The 12,080-nt window shown below is 40.9% G+C and overlaps 1 protein-coding gene across 1 annotated transcript in view; it reads right to left on the bottom strand.

The window, feature by feature from the left end:
* Positions 1–10,130: 10,130 nt before the first annotated feature.
* LOC114552218 (Na(+)/H(+) exchange regulatory cofactor NHE-RF4-like) overlaps positions 10,131–12,080 on the bottom strand; it is a 35,585-nt gene continuing 33,635 nt past the window's right edge. Inside the window, exons 11-13 of the mRNA XM_028572863.1 lie at positions 10,320–10,516; positions 10,208–10,227; positions 10,131–10,152 (exon numbers count right to left, since the gene is read on the bottom strand). Of these exons, the coding sequence (XP_028428664.1) occupies positions 10,131–10,152; positions 10,208–10,227; positions 10,320–10,516 (239 nt within the window). The remainder of the gene's footprint in view (positions 10,153–10,207; positions 10,228–10,319; positions 10,517–12,080) is intronic.

Raw genomic sequence — 12,080 nt, 5'->3', positions numbered from 1 at the left:
TGTGTACAGCAGATTTGTAGATACAACTAGGGAGAAGCCTTTTTTGTTAATGTTAATAACCACAGTGGCACTGTGTGAATATGTATATTAATGATTCACCATGTTGGTCTCTACCTCTTGGGCTCAGTAACTTTGCTTTGTTTACCTCCACACCTTTCTGATTTCATGTGGGGATGAATTAAAAAACACTTGAATGTCTATTCAAGCTTTTATACTGACATAACATGTACTGCCCCTGCAAACCTCTACTGCATCTAAGTGCAAAGCATTCACCTGAAATTTTAAATTTTTTAGTTTTAGTTTTAAATTCAATAGGATTAGGTAATTCCTGATGTTTTCTAACCGAGAACCGGATCCAACATGGAACCAGCTTGTGGACATTTCTTTCCATTTGTTTATAGAGTTGTGATTGGCTGCATAGTGTTTTTTTCCAATAACTGCGCATAGGGAGCAATGTTTGTCCCTAGGTTTATAAAGACAATGCCCACACAAAGTTTCTATTTAAAGATCATATTGTTTGGGGGTTCAAAGACCTCAATGCACTGCAACTTTAGAAAACCAAACACGAAATAGACAATGTGAAACCTCATATGCAGCACAGAGAAACACTGCAAATCTAACACAACAGAAATTTTCAGGTGAGATTAAAAACCATTCAATGATGTCCAAAATTGATGATTAAAGATTGAAAAATATGTTAATAGGAGTGTTTCTTAATTTAACTACTATAGAATAACAAATCATGATCACATTGAGATCAAATGTTTGTTGCGTGAAATATAAGGCTTTATATTCAACCACCGGGATTTCAGAACAGATAATGATGGTTTCTAACTTATCGCTTTTTATTGATTCTGGTTAAGTATTTATGTTTTTCTGCTAGAATTTCAGGACAGCAGAAGCCTTTTATAGTTTTTAGCGTCACCTGGAAATGTCTATCATGTTATAACTTATTTATATTATGTTTGATTTTTATTTCTGTATTTGCTTGTATTTTCTGTACTTGCAGTGTTAAAGTGTTTCTATATTGTGTTCAATTTCCCTTAGTTTCATTTTATTTTCCTACATACTTATATTTTCTTAAGTGTCAATTCAGTGCATTAAACTCTCTCGGCCACTATATTATTGCCCAAAAGTATTAATTTACCTGGATGTAACTCTAGTTCTATGAGTACATGGGTAGCACTCCAACAGATTTTGATGTTGATTCACCCTGATGAGTCTTATTATTTGATTTCTGTTGCGTGGCCATAGTTTAACATAACATAGATCACTCCAACCCCTTGTGAAAAAACACATTCAATGCAGACAACTAAAAGGAGACAATAAAAAAGAGGCATGCTGTGGGTGTCTATTGGAAACTGAACAGGAATTTTCTCAGGAATTAACACAGTTCACAGTGGTACAAGTCACTCTCCCTCCCTAGGCCTGTATGTACTCTTTGTGTAGATATAGTAGTTTCCTATGTTTTATTTTGTGTTGGAAATAAGTACTTGAATCAAATGATGCTCATTTTGAAAAATTGTAGAGTAATAACTGACAAACTTGTGTAAGAAACTAACCACAACTTTGTAACTACTGGTATATTTGGATTCATATAATTTGCTCTCCTATACCATGTTTGTATACTTGATGTTTTAATCAGATGCATTGTAATTTGAATACAACTTGCAGTATATACAGTACATAATGTATCTATTAAACTCTGCGTTTAAGCACTGTAAATCAAAGTTATTGGACTAGAATCAGTTGTCATTTTGGAAAGTGTTAGATCTACCCAAAAGGTTCCATCTGAAAAATAATGGTGAAAACATTAAATGTGATATTTATGCCAAAAATCTGTCGTTGTCCATACTTCTCTCATAATGTGAAAATTGAAGATAACCTGAAAGATAATATCTTGAGTCTTGATTATTATTGAATTATTAGTTTGGGATTGATTTTCCTACTAAAGTCTCTCTGAATATTGTTCTCAGACTGTCCAGCTGCCAAAATCCACGTTAAGATTTAAGTTGATGAAAAAAAGGTGATGCACTTCTCTAATTTGCCCTGAGTTATTACTCTGCGCTCAAAGCAATGATCTTAATGAGCAGCAAGTAGTGCAGCCAGTGCTGTGAAGACTTATCTTACCCAGAGTGTCTCCTTTCAGGCCACCTTGTTGGTGCACGATAACCAATCATAATTTGTTTTTTTGCTCAGGTTGCTAATCATTGGGCCGACACAGAGACGCATTCACGCTCCCATGGGCAATTTAGAGTTGCAATTAACTTAACCTGCATCTCTTTGGACTTGAGGAAACTGGAGAACCCTCTTGTTTTCAGGTGGGAGTTCTAACCACAGACCATGGAGCATGTCCACCCCAAAATAAATACAATCTGTTGCCACACATAGAACAAAGAAAAGTAGCCTATATGCTGATAAAAAGGGCCCAAATTTGCCAAGAAAACATTTAATATAAATGAATACATCCAGACACAGTGAATCATATTACATAGAGAGCATAATAAACAAGTAGTTAAAAATGCACGTTTCTAGATGTTAAGCTTCTATATATGGTGCTAAACATTTTAAAGGAGACATATAAACCGTTTTAAAGTTCATACTTCATACTAATGTTTACGTGCTTTAATGTTCAAAAACACTGTTTTTTTCATACTGCCCATGGCTGCTGTACCTGTATTTCCCCTCTGTCTGAGGCGCTCTGTTGGAGCGCCTGTCTCTTTAAAAAGCCCAGTCTGCTCTGATTGGTCAGCATTTCCCTATCTCCGGAGTCTCTGAATCCGTGCTCTGCTAGTCTATATCCACGACGGATGCATGTCTATTCGCCAATGTCCGTTTCCTTCTGCTTTCTTTGTGTTGGCGTTCTAAACTCCGGTGGATTTATGAGGACTATGGTTAACCGCTCCTCAGATCTCTGCAGGGTAAATCCAGACAGCTAGCTAGACTATCTGTCCAATCAGATTTTTCTCTCTCACGACTAAAACAACTTTTGAATGTACACTCACCTAAAGGATTATTATTATCCTATCAATATTGGCCAACATTTCTAAAGAATGCTTCCAGCACCTGACACAAAGAATTAAGGCAGTTCTCTAGGCGAAAGGGATCCCCCACACCATTACACCACCACCACCACCAGCCTGCCCAGTCCATCAAGGCATGACGGATCCATGTTCTCATTCTGTTTACGCCAAATTCTGACTCTACCATCTGAATGTCTCAACAGATATCGAGACTTATCAGACCAGGCAACATTTTTCATTTTTCAGATTGTGAAATACTCAGACCAGCCCGTCTGGCACCAACAACCATGCCACGCTCAAAGCTGCTTAGATCACCTTTCTTTCCCATTCTGACATTCAGTTTGGAGTTCAGGAGATTGTCTAGACTTGGACCACACCCCTAAATGCATTGAAGCAGCTGCCATGTGATTGGTTGATTAGATAATTTCATTAACATGAAATTTAACAGGTGTTCCTAATAATCCTTTAGGTGAGTGTACATGTTCCACCAAAACAAGCTCCTTCCTGAGGCTATCTGTGCAGAGCTCGTGACGATTGTGATTGGTTTAAAGAAATGCCAACGAGAGCACGTATTTCTCCCATCCCGGAATGCTGTCTGGACTAGCCAGACTTTCCTCCGCAGTGCTGTGGAGCTTCCTCCACAGCTTTGCTGTTGCTGCCTTTGTACAGTCCATTCCAGTCAGAGACTGACTGCAGTGGGGTATACAGCAGGACTTTATACCATGAAAAATCACCAATAAATGCTTCTAAACTAATAACTACACAATTGGACATGTTCCAGCAGGAATGTGACCAAATCTATGTGGCTACATGTAGCAGTGTATGTAATGACCATATACTGTATGGAAACCCGGCTCGGTATGACATGATATGGAGCCGAGAGTAGAAAGAACTGTTAAGACTAGAGCATTCAGAACAGTGGGAAATCTGAGGTTTAGCCTAACAGGGATTTATTTTAAATGTGTTTACCTCATTATTTAAAGTTTTGGCTACGTTTAACACGAACATCTGAGATGGTAACGTTATACATATGACAGAAAATACGGAAAAGCATAATAGGTCTCCTTTAAAGCTATTTCACAGCTTATATCATACAAAATAATGACCATTGTTTATAATTAACAAAAATATGAATCAAAATATACATTTGGAGATCACATGGTTAAAAAGAAAGTTCATCTGATCTCATTATACTGTAGATTCAAAATAAAATCATTTGCTATGACTTGAGCTCTTCATCTTCCCTTGTCTGCTGATGTCATTCGTGTTCTGTTCATTTTGATCACAAGAAAGCTTCACATGTTCTCTCTGACAGCTGAAAAACACAAAACAAGGTGAAAATGGTCATTTAATCAGAATAACAAGCTCCTCTAAGGAGGGACCATGAGCTGTGACTGTGTGTGAGTGGGCGTTCCTTGGGCGTGGAGGAGATCAGGACTGTACACCTGTTTCCCATCTGATAATCTTCCGGTGATATAAAGACTCCAGGCTTCCTGTAAATTGAGGCAGATTATTCCTCACTTCACATGGTTGAGTATCTGAGCCCACCTCTGGTGATTTGTTTCTAATGTTCATGTGAACCAGTAGCTTGTCTGTTCGCTAACCTTCGCTTTTTGTTTCTATGTTTCAAGATAACCTCGTCGGGTTTATTGTGCTAGAAGTGTCCTAGATCGCTACTACACTGCTGGATGAGTGGCTGCTCTAACCTTCCTGACCCCTGCACACTGGAGTGTGAACTGTTTGCGGTTTTGAACTTACCTGCATGCACAAAAGAACAATAACAGCAGCACGCTGTTGCACTAAAGTTAGGGAGGTTTTGGAGGAAGTAAGCATTTTCACTTTTATTTCAAAATGTTTGTGTAATGGCAGCCGTAACATTAATGAGCAGGGGCTGAGGATGAGAAGAATGAAGAGAATGAGAGACAAATTGGCTATTTTGGCCTTTTGCGGGGTTATGGCTGCAAATTCACTACAGTGTGACTGGACGACCAATTTGCACATCAGGACCGCTACGGGCCTCCACCAGAGTTTCCTCTGGCTTCACCTGCCCCAGAACTATGGTTCACCATCTTTCGGGTACTATCGCACACTTTCCACGGGGCGACCCTCTAACTTTTTTACGTGAGCTGATCCCCGCCCTGGCAATGCGGGGCACACTGAGGACTGGTTGACAGCCGCACCGGGAGCAGGGGGCCCGCCCCTCCCCGCGGAGAGAGAGGGTGCAGCGAGGGTTATTGAGATAAAAGTCGCATTAAATCCGCCTTGGTTGTTCACACTGCGGAGGCATTGAAAAAAATCATATCTGGGTCTGATTCAGGACCACATGGCCTGAATCTGATTTGAAAAAATCTGATCTGGGCTAGATTTGCCTGAAATGTTTTTAGAAACATGTTTTGGTGAACTGTTTTCGTAAAATACGAGATTGTATTCTAAACGAGCCGCCATTATGATCGCTTTTGTATCGCGGTTGTAGGACGGTGTAGGCTAGGGCAGTGGTTTTCAACCTTTTTTGAACCACGGCAGAGTTTTTACATTGAAAAAATCCCGCGGCACACCACCAACCAAAAATGACACATTGTAGCCTAATAATCAGAATCTGCATTTTTCCTTTTTTAAAATGTATCCATCACTTTAGCAGGCTTACATCGATGATCTCGGCCCTACTGCTTACATCCTGTCACTGCGGGATGCGCGCGAAAGGTGGCAGCAGGGCTCCAGACTAACTTTTTTCATTAGGAGCATAGTGGCCCCCAACTGAAAATTTTAGGGGCACAACCAAAAGGTGCTGTAGAAATAAAGTTGCCTTGCCTTACATTTTACTTTACTCGTTACTTTTAAAAGCAGTTGTCTCTGGCAGAGACTGAAGTTAATTATACAAAAGCTATCTTTGACCATAAAGCCAATCCCCAGTAAACATTTGGACGTTTAATGACCGTTGAAAAGATGTCCGTCCGAGACTTCCCGTCATGGTTGAAAAATAGTTCCAAAATGAAAGTTGAACCGACGTCTCTTCTGGCCGTGAATTCCACAATTTGGTAACTTTGTGTGGGAATAGCAGGTGCAGAAAGACAACATTTCCACACACAGACACCTACCACATAAAGACACACAGACACACACACACACACACACACACACAGATACACATAAAACAAACAACGCATTTCACGGGGGAGAGGCAGGGGAGAGGAGCGCCGAAAAAGTGTATTTCCTCCGCTGCACGGTGTGGGAGGATCTGCCTCTCCCCGTTGCTGGCAGCCCCTCGCCGGGCGCCGCGACCGGCTCTGGGTCAGTTTAGCAAGAACGGGATTGTTGGGTTCAGGTAAACAAAAACTGGGTTAGGTTTGGAAAACGGGCATTTCATCGGAGTTCACTAAAATGCAGTCTACAAAACCTTGGGAGCATTACGCACGATCACACGTGTGGTCAAAAGGTTGCGGAAAACTAGAACGATTTTTATGCATGGAAATTCTTTATAAATCCCGAATATTGCGAGGAATGTTGCGCCGACAAATTTCAACCTGCTTCACGCAACTTTTTCTTGCGTAACAGGTTTTATAAATGAGGCCCCTGGGCTGGCACATGTTCATGTTAAAAAGCGCGTGGCCAAGCACTACGGCAAAGTGTCCCGGTTTCAGCTCCCGGAAATCTGGTCACCCTAGTGTAGGCTGTTTATTTGCTTGTCAGCGGTCAGCAAAGAGAAACTGGTGTCAAGCTCACTAGCGTGCACTACTGACACATATATCACTGCATTTGACCTCCCGGCAGTGTTTTTCGGACAATTTTCAAGCATATATCCGACGCATAATATGCCTTGCTGTACGTTTGATTGTACGGACCCTCAAGAAGTCAACACTCCAGTTCTTTCGGTGAGTGAAATTTTAATGGTTTTAAATGTTCGTGAGCATCATTAGCACATTAACTAGCCAATGTTAATTAGCCATAGACAGAAGCCTCGGAGAAGGACGCTAACGGGAGCTTATACTAAAACTGGCTTGCACGGAAGGTAAAACGTAACTTTGTAGTGTATAAATGTACAGTGATAATACTTTTGAACAAAGGGTGTTTGTATGAGGCTGGAAAATAAATAGTCACTACGTTATTTGAGACTGTGGAACATTAGAAGCAGGAACCGAGTGAGCAGCGCGGCAAAACTTTGCTCCAGGCCGAGAGAAGCAGCTGCCGGCCGGGTGTAGTGGTCCACTGCGCTACACCTTTATGCTTTGACAGTCATGGATGTAAAATAAGACCAGTGACAGAAATCATCTCTAGTGACAGCAGACTCTCTGATTTATATCTTGCCATACAAACTAATGCTAGACTAGGTGAACTGTGTCAAATGGTGTGTTAACTTCAAAAGAATTTCACATTGGGAGATCACATGACCGACGACTCGCATGGCTGCTCAAGGCTGAGGCTCTTTGCCCAATCTCTGAATTATAATTGAAAACCAAGTCTATTCTTTTTTATTTGACATCAGTCCTTTCATTTGTTACCATGGTAACTTTGTGGAATTCCTGCAGGAGCGAAAAAGCAGACCCCGCTGCAGTTTAACTGAGCAAAGAATTCTGCTAACTCGGCTAGCATGGCGACGGCTAGCGAGGTTTCGGATGCTAACGCGGACATATGTATGGAGGAGGCCATGGCCAGGGTTCTGGAAAAGCAACAAAGTGGGCTTCAATCAGCAATCCGCATCGCAGTGAAGGAGGCGTTGGCAGAAATTGACACCTCGACACGTCAGGACAGAGCTGGAGAGGCGAGAACTACGGTAAAAGATTTAATACAGCGACTAGACGAGGTGCAGAAGGACAACAGACAGATGAGAAACATGGTGAAAGCCTGTATTGATAACCAGAGGAAATTTGAGCTGAAGATAGATCAAGAAGAAATAACATCCGGATCATCGGACTGAAGGAGGGCAGTGAGAAAGATGACCCAGTTGTATTTTTGCAAAAACAGTTGCCAAAATGGATTCCATTCTACAGAACACGGCTAACATCGAAATTGACAGGGCATACAGAATCTACGGTAAGGGTGCAGAAACACGCACGCTGATTCTCAGATGTCTGAGATACCAGGACCGTCAGAGGGCGAGACAGGCACAGCAGGAAGGCTCGATTCGAGATTCCAATGCAACGCTGCACTTTAAGGATCTCTTAAGACTTGTTTTTCTAAATCTACACATACTCTTTTAGTCACAAATCGAGGTAAAAAGGAGATCTGAATTCATAATGCACAGAGTGAGTTAAAATTACTATTTTAACGGCTGTAAACCAATCAAATGTGATTTTAATAGTGGCGTGGAGAATTACAATCTAAAGACCATTATCAATATAAATATTATCAAAGTGCGGGTACACATACATACACATAGATTTGTTTAAATTGTTCTTTAAACATGTAACGTTATTAAGTACAGTGTTTGCTACAGATTTACCGCTATAATGTTCGCCCAGGCTGCCGAACCCTCTCCTCCCGATAGCAGGGCCTGCAGGTGAGCTAAGTTTAGCTATAGGACTTGAATGTTTTAGTCTGTATACATTTTCAGCTTGTGTAATAGTATCTTAATAACAAAAAAAATTATATTATATTATTATTATTATTAACTTACCTCAAACAAGCTGGGACGAACGAGTAGATTACCATACAGGAGCAACTTGTCTGCAGTAGCCGAGTAGCATCACCACAGGGCTAGCAACAGAGTAGCTTATCCTTAGCCTACTTTCTTAGCCTAGCTGCTAGCTTGGGAGCTTTGAGTGAGGTGGGCGTAGTTTCAGCAACCAGGCTTCATTCAGCTCCACTCACACTCCACCTCCTGACGTCAGCACTGCCAAGATGGCAACGGCGGGTGCTGCACTTTGAGCTTTATTACACTCCGTCCTTAGTTATACATACAGTCTATGGTGTACACCAAGGTCTTTTAAATTTGAGACGACAACCTGTCTCTTCCCTGCTACAACTACATCCTTACCAGATGCCCGAACCACCTCAACTGGTTCCTTTCGACAAGAAGGAGCAGCGGCTCTACTCCGAGCTCCTCACGGATGACTGAGCTTCTCACCCTATCTCTAAGGGAGACGCCAGCCACCCTCCTGAGGACCCAGCCTTCATGACCATAGGTGAGGGTAGGAACGAAAACTGACCGGTAGATCGAGAGCTTTGCCTTCTGGCTCAGCTCTCTTTTCGTCACAACGGTGCGATAAATTGAATGTAATACCGCACCCGCTGCGCTGATTCTCCGACCAATCTCCCGCTCCATTGTCCCTTCACTCGCGAACAAAACCACAAGGTACTTAAACTCCTTCACTTGGGGTAAGGACTCATTCCCTACCTGGAGTAGGCACTCCATCGGTTTCCTGCTGAGAACCATGGCTTCAGATTTAGAAGTGCTGATCCTCATCCCAATTGGCTCATGATTAAATGATTAAATAAGGTAGTGTCTCCAAATTTACCTCAATTATAACTTGTCTCCTGATACTACAGCAATTACTTTAAAAAAAAAATAAGCATATTCATAATTTTAAATTTAAAAAAAATGAATATGTCGTAATCACAGAGAGTCATGTTTCCAAAACTACTCCGCACGTAGAAGGCTGCATGGGTGCAAGGTAGCAATGAAAACATTTTGCTTGCTTCTCAATAAGCAGGCATGTATTAATTAATAGCCCCCGCTGTGCACATGGTAGTGCGTTATGACAGCTGCTCTGGTGCTGTTTGAGAACTTTGCTAATGCAACACAGTCAGTCATGAAAAAAAGACAGAGTTGCGGTTTAACTAACAAGTGGTGGAGCAGGCAGAGGTATCGGTATGCAAACAGTGGATAAAGAAACATGTCTATGTCTACTTATGTTTAAAAAACAGAACCAGGAGAATGCACAGCATTATGCATTATTATTTTAGTTTTAGTTGTGAATCTACAGTAATATGTATCTAGATACAGTATTTCTGCCAGTGTCACAGTATTGAAGACGTAGAAGAAGTAGTATCATACCTGTGTGGTTAAAGTTCCTGACTGATCCAGGGAACAGTTTGAGTGGAAACCAGAGCCTGCCTCCTCTATGTCCTGAACATACGTTGTGGGATATGTCAGACATCCATCTCCATCTCTCAGAGGGGTTTCACTCTGGTTCTTGGTGCAGTGGGTCTGCTGCCTGTCATCCTGGAGTGTACATTTGTCATGGAACAACACAGGAGAGATACCTAACTGCAGGAAAACAGAAAGCAGTTGAAGGCAAGTTCTGATACAGTATGGGTCTAACTTTAGTTGTGTGAACATATTAACATAACTGTACTTACCTCTCTGTAAAAGTCTCTTCCTCGTATAGATATAGAGGTGAGGATGACTTTATCACCACTCTGTCTAATCTTTTTGACGATGTCCTCATGTTCCATAGACTCAACAGGTTTCCCATTGACAGCTAGCAGCAGGTCTCCATCTACCATACCTGCCCCCTCAGCTGGACTTCCCACATCCACCTCCCTCAGCACATGAACTGGAAGACATATAAGAAAGTTCAGAGATCACCTGATTATTCAGTAAAGCTCCCCCATGTCCCCATGCGCCATGATAGTCAGGTTTCACAACTTTACTAGAACTTGGAGTGTAATGGAAGCAGCAAGATGAAATTAAATGCAGAAAAACTAGCCTATGCATTTGTTACTTCGAGGCCAGACTATTGTAATTCCTTATTATTACTATTTAAGATGTGCTAAAGTGCATTTAATCTAATTATGAATATTTCCAGTATCAAGCTTTGTACTTAGAATGTACAGTACGGGCATTCATCAACTTGTGAAGAGAAAGAAGTCACCTCCATTGTCTATAATAAGACAGTGTTTATAATTGGTAGGAATTCTAGTTACAATCTGAGAAGGTTGTTAAACATAATTCAGTTATACAATTTGAAAAAAGCAGAATTTGGCCAGTATAAAATAAGTCTAGATGCAGAAAAAGCCTCTAAGCACTTGGGCTTGGAGACACAGCTGGGTTAACGTTTTATGTAACAGACCACTGGCTGCTGTTTAGATCAATGGCCAAACCTCCTCCTACTTCCCCTCGGGCAAGGGAACTAGGCAGAGGTGCCAATTACCTCTACTGCTGTTTGTATTAGTCATTGAGCCCCATGCAAGAAGCTATAAGGAACAGTCTAGATATCATTGGAATCTCAGTTGGTGAAAAGAAGTCCGGATATATATCCTAGAGGCTAAACTGTCAACAGGCCAATGAGTTCAAAGAGTGATTTTGGCTAGACGAGGTTAACTAAAATGTTCAATATAATCTGATGATGAGGATGAGCTTGAGTAAATATGGTAAAAAAAATTAGAAAGGACATTTGACCTAATTTTTTGTTTATACAAGCTCATGTGTTAATTTTGTGAGCTTTTTTTAGTCTTAGTCCTGTGACTAAGACTAAAAAAAGGTGACTTCTCTAAAGAAGACAAGTGTTGTGTGGTAGTTGTGTGGAAACAGGCTATTTCGTGAACATGTGTGCCAACAACAACACCCCATAACCCTTCTATACTTTTTTTGCTTTGTTTTATCACTGCAAATCAACCACCAACAACTTGGATCGCTTGTTTCTTGCAGACATCCAAAAATCCTGTCTTGCACATAGTATTACGCCATGTCCCGTGTCCAGACGCTGGGATTCCTCCGGGTGAAAGAAGTGTGTGACCCGCTGTTGCCGGTCAGTAAGGTAGAATGAAAACAAGTTGTGTAGTGTGAACAGTAAAGCGGTCCGACGACTTTGAAAGTCTTGTAGTGTGAAGAAAAAATGTGTCTATAAGAAGATGGACTGGCGTGAATTTGAATTGTGGGAACTTAGTGTGGAAGTATATAGAGAATTGAATTTCCACTGAGAATAATTAAGTTTTCAGGGTAACTGAATTCAATTTCATAATATTACATTCAGTTTCAAGTTTATTGGAATTCAGTTCCAAACTAATTCAATTTCAAATTAGGCTATGCATACTTTGTTTTTGAAATTATGATTCAGTTTTAGTTTTTTAATGAAATTATTATATATGTCCAGCAATTAAAATTCAAATATAAATAAT

The sequence above is a fragment of the Perca flavescens genome, chromosome 3 (genome assembly GCF_004354835.1).
Source record: "Perca flavescens isolate YP-PL-M2 chromosome 3, PFLA_1.0, whole genome shotgun sequence".
Taxonomy (NCBI): Eukaryota; Metazoa; Chordata; class Actinopteri; order Perciformes; family Percidae; genus Perca; species Perca flavescens.
The sequence above is the reverse complement of the archived record's forward strand: the minus strand, read 5'-3'. Positions and strand labels throughout refer to the sequence as shown.